This window comes from Ixodes scapularis, unplaced genomic scaffold, assembly GCF_016920785.2.
Source record: "Ixodes scapularis isolate PalLabHiFi unplaced genomic scaffold, ASM1692078v2 PGA_scaffold13__105_contigs__length_92229423, whole genome shotgun sequence".
Classification (NCBI taxonomy): Eukaryota; Metazoa; Arthropoda; class Arachnida; order Ixodida; family Ixodidae; genus Ixodes; species Ixodes scapularis.
Window position 1 is genome coordinate 62,103,417 of NW_024609839.1, and position 20,191 is coordinate 62,123,607.

The 20,191-nt window shown below is 46.2% G+C and overlaps 2 protein-coding genes across 6 annotated transcripts in view; one reads left to right on the forward strand and one right to left on the reverse strand.

Annotated features, from left to right (window-relative positions):
- LOC8035593 (COMM domain-containing protein 6) lies at positions 1-1,793 on the forward strand. Its single transcript, XM_002411406.5, has 8 exons — positions 1-65; positions 269-327; positions 400-444; positions 521-591; positions 657-759; positions 1,204-1,239; positions 1,322-1,474; positions 1,634-1,793. Exons 1-8 carry the CDS (start codon positions 47-49, stop codon positions 1,682-1,684), a joined length of 537 nt encoding a protein of 178 aa, XP_002411451.3. The 5' UTR covers positions 1-46; the 3' UTR covers positions 1,685-1,793.
- LOC8035592 (ribonucleoside-diphosphate reductase large subunit) overlaps positions 1,606-20,191 on the reverse strand; it is a 27,262-nt gene continuing 8,676 nt past the window's right edge. For all 5 annotated transcript variants that reach the window (XM_029987122.4, XM_040498976.2, XM_042289925.1 and 2 more), the window contains 12 exons: positions 19,731-19,893; positions 18,217-18,358; positions 17,414-17,497; positions 16,587-16,828; positions 15,760-15,961; positions 12,834-12,980; positions 8,403-8,624; positions 6,531-6,607; positions 4,332-4,467; positions 3,695-3,790; positions 3,324-3,509; positions 1,606-3,130 (listed from right to left, as the gene is read on the reverse strand). In XM_029987122.4, the coding sequence (XP_029842982.2) occupies positions 2,975-3,130; positions 3,324-3,509; positions 3,695-3,790; positions 4,332-4,467; positions 6,531-6,607; positions 8,403-8,624; positions 12,834-12,980; positions 15,760-15,961; positions 16,587-16,828; positions 17,414-17,497; positions 18,217-18,358; positions 19,731-19,893 (1,853 nt within the window). In that variant the 3' untranslated portion in view covers positions 1,606-2,974. The remainder of the gene's footprint in view (positions 3,131-3,323; positions 3,510-3,694; positions 3,791-4,331; positions 4,468-6,530; positions 6,608-8,402; positions 8,625-12,833; positions 12,981-15,759; positions 15,962-16,586; positions 16,829-17,413; positions 17,498-18,216; positions 18,359-19,730; positions 19,894-20,191) is intronic.

Sequence of the window (20,191 nt, forward strand, 5' to 3'; positions counted from 1 at the left end):
TCCAATCCAATCCGCTAGCGCTATCCTGTTAGTTGCCGTCGCCGATATGTCGAAAGTTGGGAAAGGTTGGTGTCAGTTTGAAGATTTGGAAAGATCAGTAGATTAGTTTTAAGATTTTGTTATCATGAATGCCTTTGGCGTCCTACGGGACCGGAGGAGTAATCTAGTACGTCCGCAGACCGGTGCTCTTGACACAGTTCAAAGCACAATTTATAGGTGGGCGGCAATCTTAAAACTGCTGCTAACAAGAACCCTGGTTTTGACGCAGGACTGTTAGCCGCTGCCGAGACGCTGAAGAAGTACCCCGTCGACGTGCAGAAGGCTCTGGTAATCATCCGATCGCTACCAAGTTTCCCCGCTTACCAAGACGTGTGAACAAACTGCGGCCCTTTTTTGCAGCTTAGGTCGGCGACTGACGCCACACGCTCGCAGAATATCGAAGAGGTAAATTCTCGTGCTACAAGCAAACCATGAATTCATTCACGCTGCTTTATAAAACGCTCCGATTCCTTCATTCTAGAAAGCGGAGTCGTGCAACCTGACACCACGAGAACTTCACGAGGCAGTTGAAGCCGCCAGTTGCATGTTGGCGTGAGTACCGGCAACTTGTCAACCGAAGGCGTTCGCGAAACTTTGAACTGTACGCACATTTTCAGAAGCTTCAGTAGACTAAAAGAAGCTGCGATGTCCACGACGCTGCAACAACTGTTCCTCGACCCCGGTGTTGCAGACGTCCTCAAAGAACTTCTGCAATCGAAGGTACTAAAACTGTCTGCTTCTTTCGTTTGAACTACGGCGCCTGGCGCGTCTCCGACCGGTGCGTTTACCGCGCCCCCAAAAGTAGCCTCTCCATTTCCGCCCGATGACTCCGTAAAAGTTTGTCTGTTTGATGCTGGTGGTGGAAGTAGATCTGGCAGACACTCGCTCTGCTGCAGGTCTCTCAACTGCCACAGCTGATGGAAACCAAAGCAGACGAGTTGGGATGCTGCGACGACGATCCTTGCATCCGCTCGTTTTTTCGCCAACATTTGTACAATGCACCGCCAGCACGAAAACCGACTTCCGAGACACAATTCGTCGATGATTCAGGACCAGTTTCGATGCATTTGTTGGTAAATGTACCAGGCGAAGACTTGGTCCAGGCGTCGTAGTGCGAACGTAGAGCAACAAGGTGTTCCATGTTTGACAAAATGTATCCATCAGGGATCAAGTTCGTCGGAGTTCAGTCCGTATGGAAAGGCAAGGATTCTTTCGACTCTTGTCTGCAATTCGAATTAAGTTTTTATTTCTAAAAATAAAGGTGTGCATTCAATCTTTCTAGCTGGTCGACGTCAGGTGGAAGATCGGCGTGGCGGCGGTTTCCGACCAGTGCAAGAACCTCAATTCGCCGTTTGTCACTTTTCAACTGACCGTCGAAGACTCCCAGAACCGAATGGATACCCACATACTGGAACTGACCATTCCAGAGTTTCAGGTGGGTAACAGCCAATGAGGTCAAAAAAAAAACATTCTTCTACATGTGTGGCTAAAACATGAAAGTAACGGGATTTATAAAGTTCAGAAGGTTCGCTGAACACATTGAAAGCAATTCCTCGTGCTAGCACCTAATAGTGAATGTTGCTTTTATTTGCAGAAATTTGCTTCAACGATGCAAGAACTTCATGGCATCATGTCTACTTTATAGTGATCAATTAAAAATTCGAACAAGCCAAAACAGTGTTCCGAATAGAGGTGAATGTTGCGACAGAATACCAACATCCAAGCCAAATTTCGTCAGAAAAAAAAAAAAAAGAGTACTTAATTAAAACATGAACTACAAAGCACCATAGAGCACACGGTTTTGCCTTATATATGCTCCAGCCACAAACTCCGCATAAAAAACGAGACGAATACTCCACTAGTACCGTCGGCAGAAAGTTTGAGAGAGCACCAGCTGAAATGACTGGTTGTGCGCCTTTTGACGGTGCGCGGCCGTTCTCAAGATTCATGCTTCAAGAATTCGCCTTCTTTTGTGCTTACAGTTGCGTCTCTTTTACTTGCTTTTGTCCAATGTGCATGAGATAGCCGGGACCGGTGCAAGGTGCCGCTATGTCGGCAGTCGTGCCGGGTGTCTGCCTCCGCCACCGTAATGGGTGACTGTGCCGCGTCCGGTGGAACCGAGCAAAGAAAACGTGACTGCGAACACAAAAGTCCCGAGAGCAGCAACGCGCCCCCAGGAGGTGCAGCCAGTCTTTTCGGCTTCCCGTGCCCCGCAAACTTTTGCTACCGACTTCAAATAAAGTATAAAATGCCATGGGGTGCACGGCTTTGGTGATAGAAGCTTTAAATGCTCTAGCAAATAAAAGTTAGATTAAAAACCGAGTAGGCGTGCACTTGCAAAGTCTATTGATATTCTGCTGAATAACTCGACAGCAACACCAATCTTCTCCGCAAAACTCAATTGCTCTACAAATTGTAGAAGTTTCTCTGGGTGCACAAGAACACACTTCACTCTGCTTCTGCAAAGTCACAAACATGTTTTCAGATATCCTTTGGAGCTACGTAAATGGTTTACCTACAAAACTAAAAAAAAAGCATCTTTATGGCAGACTGTTCTTTAAAAAATATAACCAAACAATTGAGGCATCAAACATATGAGGTATCACAGTCTGCAACTGGCAGTGACTTCTCTAAAGTAGATGCTGTACAAAACACAATAGGTAAATGATTTCAAAGACTGGTAAAGAAACACTGTTCAAACACATTATCCATTACAAATAGTGAAAAAATTAAGTGGGCATCACAGCTAAAAAAGTGCAGTGGTGACAATAAAAACAACCGCAATACAAGAAAAATTGACTTCCGTCCAAAGGCAAGGAAACTGAAGTCCGCAAGTATAAATGCACAAAAAAGGATATTAAGGACACGACAGAAACAAGTCGACCGAAGTGCAGACTGGATTGGCGCAAGTTGGAGCGGACCGTCTCGTGCGTGATCATGCACTACACATCAAACATTCATCCTTGTTTTTGAGAGAACAGGTGACAGCATTCATCTGTTCTTTTTTCCTCAGTGCAGTCTTGTCAACTGTGAATTGGATTGCACTGGCTGCTGGCTTCGTCCTCAGGTAGTACATGCCGGTCTTGAGGCCCTGGTGAAAAAATTAAACGGCGAAAGACACGCAAATATCAATGGAGTACACCACCTTCTGTGAACGTTCGGAACATTTAAACGCATTTGTGTACAGCCGCTTTCCGTTGCAATAAAGCTCGTCTTACAAGTCATTCTGCATAGCATACAATATAATTTGAGGTAAAACGTAAAGTATGGAGCGTACGCCGTACCAGCTTCCAGCCGAAGAAGTGCATGCTGGTGAGTTTCCCATAGTTGGGTTGGGCGATGTGCACGTTCAGCGACTGGCTCTGGTCCACAAACGCTCCCCGGTCTGCGGCCATCTGCAGGATGTTCTTCTGAGGAATCTCCCAGACCGTCCGGTACAGCTCCTTCAGGTCGTCGGGAATGTCCAGCTCCTGGGGACCGTTGAGACGACGGGGTTAATTGGACCGTCCCGCGCACCGTGGGCAAAAGTGTCGTCTTAGGTAGAGGTCCAATCATCCCAAACCGACATCCCGTTGGTTGCGTTCCATCGCAACGTAAAGAGACGCAGCAGACTGTGGCCATCCTCACTTCGTCCGCTACAAGTGTAGCTTGTTACCTGGACAGATCCGTTGTTGGCGATGAGGGAGTTCTTGAGATCTTCGTTCCACAGCCCGCGGTCCGTCAGATCCTTGAGGAGGTGCTGGTTCACCACCTGCGATCACATGACCAATAGGTGGCATTCACCGGACGCCATGTTTGAGGCGACTGCTCACGGCGAATGCTCGGGACGAGTTCTTATTGACAGTCTCCCAAAGAAGACAATCTCGATGTGCAATGTGCGTGTTGGAAGCGTTGCGGGAGCTTGCCATAGGCACGTGCTCGATGGCAGCGAGTTCGGTTATGGCCGCCAGCGAAGAAACTGGCCAGCGCATCCGCGGATTTCCCCATTAAACTCCGCAGGGAAATGGACATCTTGCGATGTTGGACCGTGTGACACCATGTGACGCGACAGTGTCAAGTTGGAAAATCGCATGATGCCACGACGTTGCGCGATGTCTTTTTTCACACTACATTTAGTGGGAAATGAATACAGCAATATGCTCTTCCCTTTCCGAAGCAACTCTAGAATGGGTTTCAAAAAAAGTTAAACGATCACTCCCCAAATCCTGCGTTCCACGCGTCCTATGATGATGTGAAAACTAACCACACCCGTAGGCACAGCAACAGCACGTGTGAATGGTTCCGATACGTACCTGGAACTCTCCGGAAAGCACCCGCCGGCTGTAGATGTTGCTGGTGTATGGCTCGATCGACTCATTGTTGCCAAGAATCTGTGCTGTCGACGCCGTCGGCATGGGTGCCAGCAAAAGGCTGTTGCGAACGCCGTACCTGCAAGCGAAGGAAGCAAAACGGGCCAATGGTTTGAATCAGGAAGCAGCAATGACAAAAACCTCAGATTTTTTTGCTCCTTCTTTAATGCTGACTAATAAAAAAAAGAAAAAAGAAAAGATAGTTACAACTTTCTGTAATGCCGAATTAGAGTGCAGCTCTTGAAGGAGGAAGAGAGGAGGGTACGGAAGGGACAATATGCCCCTCCTTCTCATCCATACCCTCTCCTCCTCACTCCTTATCTACTCCCATGCTCCTTGCCTCCTCCCCCTCTTTCTCCTCCCTCCTCTTCCGCCCCCTCCCTCCCGTGCAGTGCATCATGGGGAAACGTCCCATAATGCACCACGCAAATACGCCGCAAGTTATGGTTGACAGCGACACGTCACGCTGATGCGTTACGGTTACGCCGACACTGCTCAAGCCGGAAACTGGCGCCTAAAAGCAGAGATTGAAGATACAGTATAGACCGCATATAACGTATGTCGTGGGAGTCGCGAAAATCCGCGCTATAAGCGGTACCGCGCTATAACAAAAATATCAATTTTTCAGGCCAAAATACATGCCATCAGACAACTCGCCTTTGTAAAAAAATTTATTTTATGTTAGATGAAAAATAAAGCTTAGTTTGAGGAAAGTCTTTATTTCACCAGACTAGTACAGTTCTGTCTCAAGTGTGTCACACATTTCGAAAGCGCTATAACAAAAATATCAATTTTTCAGGCCAAAATACATGCCATCAGACAACTCGCCTTTGTAAAAAAATTTATTTTATGTTAGATGAAAAATAAAGCTTAGTTTGAGGAAAGTCTTTATTTCACCAGACTAGTACAGTTCTGTCTCAAGTGTGTCACACATTTCGAAAGAAATGAGCGACTTTTGCCTGGCGCAGCCTTTTAACGGCGTCGCGGGTTGCGGATGGACGTTGCGAGCGTTCAGGATTGCTAACCCTAATCACTTTTCTCCGGAGATGAAAACGCGTGAAAATTCGCACCCTTTATACGGTACGCGCCAGTAATACCTTTAACTTGAGCACACGCATGAAATGCACCAAATAAGAAATCCGGGTGATGTCCGAGGAAACAAATGCTTTGAAATCACCACTGTAGTCGAAGTAGACAAATACGACGACACGGGCGTTTCTGCCGTCTTGAGAGCGCCGCCATGACATCGCCGCACGAGTAGGTGGATCTTCCCTTCTAGTATGTGCTGGGTTATCATAGCGACACACAACGAAAATTTACAGTCAAGGATAGCGCTTTTACGCGGACCGATGAGATGAACGCCGTCTACGACGACGATCACAACCGACGCCATGTTTGCGGATAGAAGCAGCCGGCCCGCGACCGGCATGCAACGCGCACAAACACTTCTCCTTGACCTGCGATTGGTCTGTCGTTGCGGTTGTTTCCAACGCAGCGGAGGGACGCACGCACGTGAACGACACATGCGTGCGTCCCTCCGCCGCTATGGCAACTGAAGGTTCTCTCTTCGCTTCTCCCCGCTTCTTTGAGCAAACTCCTTGCCCCGCGAGTGCCGCTTGCGGCCGGCTCGTGCCGTTATCTAGTGTCGCACAGGGAAGCGTGCTCGCTGCGCCGGTTAGTCGGCACGGTCGGCAGGCTGTTCCAGAAACCAAACTATAACCGGTATTTCCCTTCGTGCACCTGCATTTTAAGCGGTATGTAATTACATGGAGTTCTATGGGAGGCGAACCGGTGGTTTAAAAAAGCCGCGTTATACCCGGTCCTGCACTATAAGCGGTTACGTTGTAAGTGGTCTATACTGTATTTTGTTCAGCAAAAGTCCACAATGCATGTAGTAGCAGTTTTTTTTTTATTCTAGGTTTGAATAAACAATATGAACAAAGTTACCTATTCCGTCGCAAATGTACAATCTCCCCCTGTTCTTGTGATTTAAAGCGACGAACATGTACAACTTCGCTTTTTGTGAAACATGGCAACTGTTGTAGTCCAAGTCAGCATGGCTCATTAAGCGTATGCCAATCATTCTAAAAGGCAGCTCCTTGATCAGGTTATCTCTTCACATAACAAAAACAAAGCACTCACTGTGCAATCCTTGCCTTGAGAGCAGCCCAATCCCACATGTCTGTTGGCGTCACACCCCACATGTCATACTGGAGGATCTGGAACAGATGTGGAAAAACCAAATCGTCAACTTGCACGAATGGCTCGAATACTAACTATTCTTGCGCATTAAACCGTAGCAACTGCAAACGGAGAACACAGCCATGGCAAGGTACTACCGAAATAGTAGCGGGCAACCATAAGTGACAAGACTACGACTTGGCTGCTCAATCAAATTAGATTGTTCTTTATTAAATTGAAACATTTGCTGTGCTTGGTGTTACTAATAGTCAAGCACAGTTTTGGTCTGTAGCTAGGGGTTCAGTGTTTTCAGATAAATCCAATAAAACTCGTGGGTAAAACTTTCCACAATTTGGATTTATCCGAAGAACTCAGAATTTCGAGGTCACGATGGTTAAATAAAAATGTATAAAATAGATGGTATTTTACGAATAAAGCTTTTCGCAGCATAGGGTCAGTGGTCCTAATGAAAGGCCAACTCAGTTTTCTTTATCTTGGACAAAAGGGAGTTTCCCGCTTATCTCGTCGAGGTTTGTTCGGTACATGGGCCAATGTACTTTTGGACAACGACAAAAGCCACCATTCTGGTTTCCAGTTTGGACCATACTAATTGTGGCGTTGTGTAACCGAGCTTTCGGTTGCACGTCAAAAGATCCCCAGGTGGTCAAAATTAATCCTCAGTCCTCCGCTGGGGCGTGTCAGATGCCCGTTGTTGGTTTGGCACGTAAAACCCCCAAATTTGAATTTTGTGCTTCTTGGAGGGAGGAGGGGTTGTGTTTTTATCACACTGAAAGCGTGAACCTGTTGTATTCATAGGATGGAGAGGACAGCTGAAGCTAGCACTGCTAAATGCAAGAATGCCAATGCGAAATGCAGCTTCAGAACCATTTTTTTATTAGTTTATAGTGCATGTTTTTTGTCCAAACATTTTTATTTTGAAAGTTATAAGAGGGCACCCATCAAACCACTCTGGCATCTTTGCCGCGAGGCGGCTATGCAGTTGCCTCGCCTCATACACGATCACATAGTCGTGTCGCCGCGGGGTCGATTTGGATTAGGGATCTCAAATTCGGCTCCCGACGTGCCGCTTTCTCTCCTAGCCTCTGGATGGCGTGGCAGGCGCCCCAGGATGGGCGAGGAGAAACCTCCTCGCCCATCGATTGAGATATAGAGCGGAGGACCGGAGGGGGACAAAAACCCCTTAGAACTCCAGGCAGTACCGAGAACAGGCAAGTGTGTGCGACCCGATCTCGGGTAATTGCGGGACACGAGGCCTGGGGGCCCTCTTTGTGTTTCATGACATCATAACACTTTGATTGGCTCAGGCATAGCCGTGCCACATAATCTTGTTTCCAAATTATGTGGGACTCAAACTTCATTGAAGCAGCACAAAGCAATCGCAAAGTGGAATCAATTAACAAAATCTAAGAACGACAAACAAGCTGATGTAAATTAAACATAAATTTAAAAAAAAAGAAACATTTATAAGATTAGGGTTTAAAACAAAAAGACCATTTGTCCTCTCCCTTTCCTGCCCCAGTATCGGGGTTTTCGTAATGATTCAGAAAATGGTAGCTGGCCTAATTACTATCCAAGGTATCTAGATCATAAAGGAACGGAGCCTATGAGCCTTATGGTCATGCAGAACGGTGAGCACTATGTCCCAAATCTCGTAGACAAAATTTAATAAACCAAACTGGTCAGAACCTGACAAACCTTACGAGCAGGACTTTATGAAGAGAACCATGTGAGCAGACATTATGAATCTTAGAAGAACGAAAACGCAGAAAAATAACGCAGACGGGCCGCTAGATATTGGGATTGCGTACTGACCCCTTGGGACACCGGGCAACCTGGGTAGGTCTCATAGGGGCCAAGCTCCTTGGCCAGGTCGCAGCTCGCCTCCAGCGCCCCATAGTAGATGGTCTCGAAGATCTGCTTGTTGAGCAGACGAGCCTTCTCGCAGTCGAAGGGCAGCCGCAGCAAGATGAATGTGTCTGCCAAACCCTGCACTCCGATTCCAATGGGGCGATGGCTCTTGTTGGACTTCTCTGCCTGCAACACGAAACAGACTAAGTTGGGACAAGTGCTTCCTTCAGAGCAGGGGTCTCCAAACCCCGGCCCGCGGAACCCTTCTGGCTGGCACGTAGCCTCTCCAATGAAGCCCGGCACGCAGCCTTCTAGTAGACCTGCTGCTAGTGGTGCAAAAAGGAAGTGAGCGTAAAGAAACGGTGCCGTGGCACACTTCAAAACTGCAAACTGGAATACCAGAAAGAATGAGAGAAACTGCATTGTAACACGGGTCCTCTTGCCATATCCTTAAAGGGGTACTCTACCGATTTTTTGAGCTACCTCAACTAACTATATTTTCTGACTCCCCGGCCTTTACTCTCTCCGGTATGCTATTTAGAATCGCGAAATTCATAATAGTTATTGCGAAATCGGCAAATGAAAATGATGCAAAAACCAACATTCAAATATACGCGTGCTTTTCAGGGCCGTGACGTCAGTGGCAGGCAGGCTTGCCAGTCGAGCAAGCAGCCAAAAAATAGAATATGCCAATCATTTGTTCCGTGCTGGAGCGCGGGTGCTGCAGCGAGCTTCCCAAGCATTCATTTGACACCATGAAACTGCTTCGAATCAGTTTAAAACAAAATCTACAGCCCAAAGAGTGAACCCCTGTCTTCCACTGACGTCACTTTTTCATTGTTGCCAGTAGAGACTTCGAGCTTGAAAAACACGGTGAAGACCAAAACTGTAAATTCAATAACTTCGCGAAAAAACAATATTTTGACCTAATATTTGGGGTACTATTTTCGCGATGTTTGTTGGTTAGTTTAGCAAAATTTCAAGCAAATCGGAGACAATGAAAAAATTGGTGGAGTAGCCCTTTAAGTGAACATTGTCACCGACAGGATTACTGATCTGTCTCCTGCTTCGTGTCTGTTTAACTGAGTTAAAGTTCCATTGCATTTTCAAGCACATTGTGCTTAGTGTCCTCTGTTACAACTACTGTATGTTGTCAGCATTAGTCGTATCATTCTCATCAGTCTTTTGTACAGCACAAATGTGCCCAAGTTTCCATGCGCTTTGATACATGCCTGGCAAGTTTTTTTAGTTACAAGTGTTGTGTAATGTTGTAATTAGCTAAACCTTAAATTTTAAACCTTAAATTAGCTAAACCCTAAATATTTAACATTCATTTCTGCCTTTAAACATTCATATAGGTTTATTTATTTAGTTTTCTTTCATTTTTAATGACTCAAATTTCCTTGACCATCCCTGCCACTAAGTAAAGTGTTAGTCCAGTTTAAGCACCATACTAGCACATCTGAGACACCCACTGATGCATTATTCCAGTTGTTTTTTTATAGTGCCTCCTACATTGCAGCTGTCCGACAGATAATGGCCTTTTACAGCGATAGCTCTTATGGGCCCTTCCCACCACTGGAAATGATGTTCGTTGTTGCAGTTGGCGTAGTAGGCCGTAGGCTGTCCGTCCTGGAACGTCTTGTGCTGAAGACCTCTGTGCTAGAGATTTACGGCAGCTCAGAAGTCGTTCAGAGCTGTCTACCCCTTTCCAATCTGCCTTATGGCCATGATAGCTCGAAAATTCACCTCAAGGGCCATCGAATCTTGCTGGTGTGACAAGGTCCCAGAATTCGCAACAATGCCACAAAAGGGGCACATTATCTCAAGCTTTGTTGCCAATCCAAGCTAGGTACTCTCTTGGATGATCAGTCCAGCGCCCAAACAATGCTTGCAGACTGGGCTGCAGAGGAGATCGTTTCGAACATCCAACTGAATGAGACAAAACTTTGCACTAAAACTTGTAGCTGTGACAGGTGTAGCAACAGGTTGCAAAGCTTGCAACTTCCTCTTGGTTGCTGACATCACACTAAGTACAGCTTGAACGGCATACCGATGTTAAGCTGCAGCTTCATTCTCTTCGGACGCCAAGAAGCGAGTCCGGCGTAGATGTATGGTGGACTTCTGTGCCTCCCATCTCCCGCAACCTGGGAGAAGGGAGGCACAGAAGCCCTCCTTTGACACAAAAACGCAGTTTAGTGTTTTATTGCCCAGCACCTCCGACCACTTCCAGACAATCCAACGAGCGAGCCCTGACCTCCGCTTCATGTTTCAAGAGCAGAACGGACGTATTCCAGGAACTATTAGCCAAACCGGGGGACCAAAGCATGTGTGGGTTTGTATGTGAGCGCGTGCATGTAGGACAGTTGGAAGGCGAGAGGGACAGATTCGAAGAAGCTTCCTTGGCCATAAGCGGTGACCAAGCCATTACCCATCACCTAGAAGTGCCCCCATTTGATCTTTTTTTTTTCTTGGAAGATGGGACGCGAAGGATGTAACAAGAACAGACCAGATGCGGCGGGCCCAATTGAGAATGGTCCTTTTGAGAAGGCCGAAATGAGAATGGGCTTAGATGATAACCCACCCCCTCCCCTGTCTGTGTTGTTTTTGTCGTTGATTGTTTCCACCTAAGTGCACCTGTTCTGCAAAGAAACAAAGAAGAGCGTGGGGCCAGGCCCCCGTTCATGCCTAAGCGTTGCAGAAGCTAAACACTGCAGGCCAATCAGTTATGCGCTTTGTGCCACGTGACTTCCCACTAAGTTTATAAGCAGAAGATACGTCGGCGATGAGACACAGGCGCTTTATTGTAACAGCAAAATTGTACTGCAAACTCTGCTGCCAGTTTAAACTGAGATTGGCTAAAAACCCTCGTCACTTTCCACGGCAAACAATGAGCAGGCAGGAGAGCATAGCCGAAACGGCTTCAGATTTAAAAGCCCCATTCTTAGAAACGAGAATGTTGGAGGAAGTTCCAGTTGGGGCCGGTTGGAATTCTCGTTAGCAGACTGTGCATGCGGGAAGTTAGACCGAAACTTTAGGGAAAGAGAAGCAGTGAATAAGCAGTGGCTGACATGGATGCTCAAGTTGAGACAGGCGAGAACGGCTGTAAACGAGCGAGACGAGGGCGCGTGCTGATTACTGATGATGATACTTTTTGATAATTTCTTAACGGAACTCAATTCCGCTGTGACTTGGTGCATTAACATTTCAATTTGGTGATCAAGAAAAAATATGTCATTTGGTCGGACAGCAACCTTCATCAAGCAGCAGTCTTCGAAGCGTATCCGAAAGCAAGTAGAGCATTTTTTTCTCACTACTAAAGGCCCATTCACACTCTTGCGACCGAGTACGACTGAGAGAGACGAGATCTCTTACAACTTCTTAAATGTTTCTAGAATGAGGAAACACACTGACATTGTGGCGCCATCTATGCGGTGACCCTAGAACTGCATTTCACAAAAGCGAAGGTTTTGCGGGATTTCCGAGGTCAAATGTGCGTAATACCCATAGAAAGGCTCGTTTATAACATTGACAAAGGTTTTTCGAGCCAAAAAAGAAAAGATAATGCGCGAGAAATAAAAAAAAAATATGCCGGACCGCCAAGTTTACACTGCTTCCCAATAGATGGCGCCAGTGTGTTCTCTGGTTTAAGAAGTTTTAAGGAACCCAGGCTTAAGAGGTCGCAAGAGTGTGAACGGGCCTTAAAGCATTTACATGAGGAAAAATTGCTCTTTAGCAACATGGGGCAGCCAGTATGAGCATAGGGGAACAGTGTCTTGCAGTTTGCCGATGCTGAATTAGGGATTATTTTAATGGGTCTGTGTGCCTCCACCAGCAGTAGTAAGGGCAATGCCCAAATGTATTCGTTGTATGTTCATGTGATGTAACTCTGTCTCGGTTGATTAGCGCAGGACCCATGTATCTCAAACACCAGTTTAAGTCATTTATATTTTGCAGACTCACCTCTTACAGTTAACGTAAACATATTTGACAAATTCTACTGAGTGCCTTTTGTCCAACCCAGAAACACGCAGTAGACATAGCATGCCTTTTGCGAGTTTTTTGGAGTAACGCAAAAGTAATAAAGTAAGGTAACAAAGGAATTAATTTACTACTTTTTACTCCGAGTAATTTGTAACAGTAATTAGTTACATTTTAAGTTAAGTAATTGCAATTGTAATTAATTACTTTTCTAGAGTAACAGGCACAAGTCTGATATCAAGCACCCACCCCAAGACTTCCGAGCCGACCTAGCTAACCGAGGAAATGCTCCTCCTCGTCGGCCACATGTTCTGGAGGTGGAGCCTCTCTTGGACTCCTAACCTGTCGCAGATTACAACCCAAATGTGCACCATACATTAGCCTGAAATGCGCCCGAATGCCGCAAACACTGACCTCGGGGATGGGGTAGAAGTTGATGTCGATGATGCGGTTGAGGTTCTTGGTGATCACCTGACTGACCTCGCGGAGCTTCTGGAAGTCGAAGCTTCCTTCGTGCACGAAGCGGTTCAGCGCAATCGACGCCAAGTTGCACACCGCGACCTGAAAGGACGCGGTAAAACAGATGGGCAACGAACTAAGTTTCGGCCAACGTCCCTCACAGAGCATACTCCCCAACTAACTGGCCGAACGAAAAATGACGCAGTTTGCTAATCTAAAAGGATTCCGAGGAACCGACATTACGAGTAAAGGCAGTGCTGCTTCAGAGCTTGGTTAGCTCCGCACTATCTGTGCAAGTCTAGAAACAAGTCACCGTTTGCCCAGATCGGACATGGAGACTGCGCGTGCACAACACATGCGCAGAAGCTTTACTGAGAATGGTGCGACGTCAGGGCAGCATGTTGGCATATGCAACGCTGTCGGCGCAAAGTTAGCACCTTGTCAATAGCACTGCATTAGAGCTGGGGTCTATGCAAAAACAGACCTTAAACCAAACCTGCACAGGGTCGAACGCTATAGCTTATGCCAGATCGCGAAAACCTTGCTCTCAAAAAGAGGTCCAAAGGCATCCCAGAATATGTCATCTCATTTTCTGTAAGAAACGAGTGGGCGAGAAAGGAAGTTTAGAATCCACGAGGGCAGGAGTCGTAGACGTAACCATGCTTAAAGGGATGCTGAACCTAAATCTGGATTCCACAGAACACGCAGCAAAAGCGTGCAACGAGATGCTACAAACACCAAAACATCACTCATACAGCAATATTCCTAACGGATGACCGTATTTTTCAAGAAAAGGAGGCGCATTTGACAGAAATGTTCACGTCGTGTTCCTCCAAGAAGGAGAGGGAACGGCCTCGCATCTTCTCCACCTCGCAGCCTTGAGGGAGCGAAGGGAAGACAGGAGGAAATGAGATATCGTTACGTCACGCGCCTCGTCGGCATGGTTCAATCTCGACCTCTTTTTCCAAAAATACGGCCGTTCATTCGAGATATCGCCTTACGAGTAGTGCTGTAGGGATTGTAGCGTCCCACCTACATCTCCTAAATTGTTTTTTCTGAAATCCAAATTTCGGTTAAACCCAACTCGTGAACATTTAAAAACAAGTGTCAGATGTATATTTGTAGCCTTCAACAAGTTGCCATAGTTGTATCTGCAATAACCAGGAAAGATAAGAGAGAAGGAAACTAACTGGTGTTTCGATTCTCGTCGATTGACACGTTTTCGGCCTTAGGACTTACCGTAAAATACCGGGCAAGCGCCCACTCAAAATTTAGAGATAATCGTGATAAAACAGGGAATGGGCGCTTGTCCGGTCATCAGTTTTACCTATAAATGGTCTGAGTTTATTTCCTCAGATCTTACAAATATGGGTGTGGGCGCTTAACGTGGAATGGGCGGAAGTGCGGTATTCTACGGTAGAAGCCGCTCCCTTCCAGACACTACGAGACACCCGCTCACATAGCACTCAGCGTCCAGGGAAAACGGGCCAAAGCGAACCGCAAACGAGATGCCAAGATAGCTTAAACAGGGGTGAGACAGGTGAAACAGGTTTTGGAGCAACTTTTGAAGCAGAAATATCTGGATCTTGAAGCAGCTTAGGAGCACAAAATTCTCATTTGGAGCAGCAGTTCATGCATTTCGGAGCAATTTCGAAGCAGAAAAGTCTACAGTTTGGAGCAGATTAGGTGCAGAAAATGTTAGAGCAGCTTATCAGCAATTTAAATCATAAACAAATCTGATTTCAATCACATGAATCTGATTTTTCTTTTTTAATAGTTATTTTTTTCCCACCCTGGTCCCAATAAGTCATTAGCGCCGATACACACAGAGATAAAAAAAAAAAAAAATGGAAAAGGCACACGCGAGTCCAATGCACATAGATGAGGACAAGAAACACAGGCTTGCTGCAAAGTTAGGTGGGCACCAGGTACCTCAAGCTTATAGTTCGAACTGGTGCCAAAGAGCAATTGTAGTGCAAAACTTTTTAAAGCGGTGATTCAAAAGCATGAACAGGGAAGCATTGTTTACTACAACCAGACATTGATCGGACGCTCATAGAAAGCACCCCCGTGCAGATAGAGAAAATTCCACACAAAAGTGAGTCACAAGGTAAATAGTGAATTGGTAGAAAAGCTATGAGCAGCACATGCACACTAAATACGGGTGTGTGACCGATTTATTCGATTGTTCACGCGCTGGAAGCAGGTGTGTGATAACCGAAAGTACTTACGGCGACGGCGCCGTCCATTTTGACGAGAAGATTACAGACACGAATGAACAATTACACAATGGAGGCGCTCAATGGCACTTTTAAGAAAAGCTTTACTTTCAAAACTAAAGAAATACTTAGGTTTGCTCATCTTGATAGCCTGTGCGTTGTACCTCCCGCGACCAGACAACGAGATCATGTGGCAGCGCATCGGTAGCGTGCAGTCACAAATGACAGAGTAAAGTAGCAGGAAAATCGGGAAAAGACCAAGTATCATAGGTATAGAAGGGTACTACAGGTGAAATCTTCGAATCCTGTGGTTGCTTGCGCCACCCTACGACGAGATTGAATGTTGCCAACCAAGCTCTCGTTTCCTGCGCAGTGTGGTGCAATTTCGACCGATTTCGCGTTTTTGGCACAACTAGGCGCAGAAAAATGGGTTTGTATCAAAATGGCGCAATTGGCGCAAATGTCATACCCTGCTTAAAAAATTATGAGAAAATGCTGTCAAGGCAGCGAGAAAAGCAGCGGAGAATTGAAATACTAAAATGAAGCAGAAAAAATATGCACAGAAACAAAAGGGCAAGGTACAAGAGAACTGCGAAATCAAACCATATAATCAAATTGCGAAGGAAAAAAGAAAAACAAGAAAGAGAGGAAGCATTGCCCACCTCGTCCGGCGCGGTGTACTCGATGACCTCAGTGCACAGGTTGCTGCACTTGATGGTGCCGAGGTTCTTCTGGTTGGACTTGCTGTTGCAGGCGTCCTTGTACAGCATGTACGGGGTGCCCGTCTCTATCTGCGACTCCAGGATGGCGTACCACAGCTGCTGCGCCTGCACCTGGCGCCGGTAGCGCTTCTCCCCCTCGTACCTGGGACGACGAAGGGAGGCGGCTGTAGTTGCAGACGCCTTAAGAACCTCCAAGACGTGGCTTATTACGTTCATACTTTTCGCCTCCCAACCGGTTCCTCAGCGTTCTCGCCGGGTAACACTGCAATCTCGTTGGCTGCAGAAACACGAGATGCCGGAACTTGTCAAGCCCTACCTCCCCTCCAGTCTGTGCCCCACAGCACGACAGAGCAGAGCAATCGTTTGTGTCGACGCGTCTCGGCTTGAAGCACGAGGAGCGAAAGTTTGCATCATGGGACCCAGAGGTCCTGGGTTCAATCCCCAAGTCGAGCACGCGTGGCAACGGCGGGGCGCGTCCAGGCAGAGCAAGGTAGCCACGGCACAAATATGCGGAGCTGCAGAAGCGAAACCGTTTTCCTGCACCGCGTGCCCCGTCCTTGCCCGCTTTGACCTGGCGAGTCATACTGGCAAGTGTTTGCATAATCACAGATACGTGGCGGTTGCACAAAAATTACAAGGCTCCAGACAAGTGGTGGTACTGTCACGCCAGCCGAATTCCTCTTCCACGGCAGAGACACCGGACGCCCATCGAGGCCGACCAAGTTCCCGCCATCTAAACGCTGTCACTACGCCGGGGTGCCACTCACTTGGTGTATAGCCTCTCGAAGTCATGTCCATAGACCTCGTGCAGGCCAGGGCACTCATGGGGACACATAAGGGACCACATCTGATCCTGTTCCACCCGCCGCATGAACAGGTCCGGGATCCAGAGGGCGTAGAAGAGATCCCGTGCCCGGTTCTCCTCCTTGCCCGTGTTCTTTTTCAGGTCCAGGAAGTCGAACACGTCCGCGTGCCATGGCTCCAGGTACATCGCAAATGCTCCGGGCCTCTGGTGATGGCAAAGATCACTTCACTCATATACACTAAATGCTAGTATTATGTGGCTGGAGGTAAACAAAAAAAAGTCTACACTGATTAAGGAAAAAAAAAAACACAAAAGTCACAGGGTTGCATAAGATACCAACAGAAATACTGGGGAAAAAAAAAAAAAGAAACTGACTTAGACACCAAAAAATACAGCAATTGAGTAATTAACCGTTTAATTAGTGAATTTAAGAGTATGGTTGCAATTAGAAACTTTCTGGGCACCATCGAAAATCATTAAATCCTTAGAAAAACCTTAGAAAAATATAAGGCATTTTACGGTGTTCCGGAATTTTTCAACGACCCATTCACATGCCTTTCAGACAAAGCAGTGGTACACGTTTTTCAACTTTGCCGAGTTAAGACAGAGCGCCTAAAACGAGAAGAGGTCATATGCGATGTGGAATTATCAACTCTTTGCCGGGGTGTATTCATTTGATTATGGGAAGCAAAGAAGCACTTTGCGATTGCTGCCAATTAACTGATAATTTAATTATATTATTAACCAAAAGTAATAGCAGCAATAGAACTCGGCGACCAGGGCCCTCACCTTGTTGCCTCCCTGGTCGACGTAGCGTGCGGTGTTGTTGTAGACGCGCAGCATTGGCACAAGACCGTTGGACGTGCCGTTTGTCTGCAACGTTAACGGACGAAATAACCACAGGAAAATTTAGAGCTGCTTCCCCCGTATTAATTTCTGCAAAATGTAAAATCCTAGAATAAAAGATTCCCACTAAGAGACACCCTTGAGAACTTTTAGAACTTGTTGCTCGAGATTGCATTACTGACATGGTAACGCATAGAGCGCGGGTTCGCAAAACTGGGTTCTAGAGGACCAAAGGTTTCCGAGTGCCTTCAAGGATTCCCCGAGCTAGATTTCAGAAGATCCGAGTCACCCACTGACACATACAACTATAAGCCAATCAAGGTATGCAATTGGCTCTTAGTAAACATATTAACAATAATTCACATGCTCCCTACACTCGGGGAAAACTTCCTGTAGTACTTAACAAGTGAGGAGCGCACATGCACAGCTTTGAAGGGTGCCCAGGATGCACAAGCACACGTGTGACACGTGTGACACAGTCTTCTTTTTAGAAATAAGGCTCTGGTCAGAGCAGGTCCTATTTACAATATGTACTAAAAAATGGTTGGAAAATAAATCGTAGTGCAACACTTCGGTCAGGATAAAGCCCCCTCACCCCTCCCACTTTTACACCCAGTAGCTTATTTAGCCTGTGAATATGATTTCTGTAACATGCCAGCAAAAACGAGCATATCCGCAAATGTCTATGTCACCCCTGGCATTAAGCACCAAATGCGAGCCAGACAGCACAAATTCAGCATGCGCACCCCAGCGATGTAGCTGCCTGAGGCGCGGATGCAGTGGATGTTGACTCCGATTCCGCCTGCAGACTTGGAGATGAGCGCACATTGCTTCAGGGTGTCGTAGATACCCTCTATACTGTCGTCCTTCATTTGGAGCAAGAAGCAGCTGCAAGGCACCCATAAACATTTCAATGACCTCAAAGACCACGAACACTGAAACCGCCATCTTTGCACCGACTGAAAACGAGGCTTTGCGGTGGCGCGGAGAGCGCAGGTTTGCATTGCAGAATTGCACATAATAAAGGTGATAGACTTTGAAGTCTATCACACAGAAAAGTCTGAAGACTTTTTCTGTGCACAGCAATTTCTGCAATATTAGCATTCCTTTGGTACAAATGCCTCTGGAACAATGACCAAACATCCAAGACTACCCTTTTAGTTGATTTGCAATGATGAGTTAAAGGGCAGTGTGTAAATAAAAGAAACAAATGAATTAACAGTCTTTGAAGGTATGCTGAACCGAAATCTGGATTCCACAAAACATGACGGCAAAAGCGTCCAACGGGATGCTACAAACACCAAAAATCACTTGTACAGCGATACCTCGAATGGATGACCATATTTTTCAAAACAAAGGAGGCACACTTGGCAGATATGTTTATGTGTTGTTTCTCCGAGAAGGAGAGGTAACAGCCTCGCATCTTCTCCGCCTCGCCGCCTTGAGGGAGCGAAGCGAGATAGGTGGACGTCACGCGCGTCGTCGGCCTCGTTGAATCTCAACCTCTATTTCCACAAATACGGCCGTCCAATTGAGATATCGCCTTACGAGTAGTGTTGTAGGGATTGTAGCGTCCCGCCTACAGCTCCTGCATTGTTTTATGAAATCCTAATTTCGGTTCCTACAATTTCTCACAATATTGATGACACTCCCATATAACACAAATGTTAGTGCCACGCACCAATAAACATTTATTTTTTCCTTATTTGTTGCAGTTTTCAAGAAAATCTCTACTTCATTGAAAATCAGACTGAACAACCAGCTCTTTTACAATACCTCATCAAAAGGAAAGGCACATGTTCTACAAACAGCACTATGTGCAATCAAACTGCTCTTACAATTTCAGCATCATTCAAAAAACATTATTATGCCAAAATTGTTTTGATGTTATTATAAATTACCATAGTCATTAACATTATAGTCTCTTAGGAAGTTTTATAGCCAACACTTCCTTGAAATGCTCATCTAGTATCGCTGACTGGGAAGGACAGTCGTCTTTGGTTCATTTTTGGTTCCCTGCAGTTGCAAGTTTTGTAGGTCAACAAAATCTGAAACAAGCATTTTTTTCAACTTTTTTTTTTTATCTCACACCGAAAGTTAGCTTGCCCCTTATTTTTACAAAATTTGATTTCAATTTTAGGTGTGCCATCTTTTGGGATATTACAATCTGTTGTTTGTAATAAAATAAAAAAATTCAATACTAGTGTTTTGAAAAAAAAAAAAAAAAAGAAAAAAAGAGTAACATAGAAACATTAGAAACCTGGAGAGCTGCGGCCTTGGAGTCCCCGAATTGAAGAGCGTGGGCGAGGCGTGGGTGAACCACTTCTCCGACATGAGGTTGTACGTGTTGAGCACGCTCTCCACATCCGCCCCGTGGATGCCCACCGAGACGCGCATCAGCATGTGCTGGGGCCGCTCGACCACTGAACAAACGTCGTGCACGCCATAATGTTTGGCAAACCAACGTTTGCCTTCTATCACTGGCTTCCTTCTGTACTTCGTTTCACCGGAACGGCTGGTTCACACATTTGCACTCTAGCAAAACAGTGCGTTATGCCCGGAGCCTCTTGATACAAATTCACTTTCACGTTTCTTACAAGTGTCCACAACCACCGCATGCGAATGTGCGGGCCATGTGCCACAAGCAAGTGCTGCTCCGCCATCTGCTTTGAAGGGCCTTGTGCATTTGACACTACTCGTAAGACAAACACAACTAGGCAC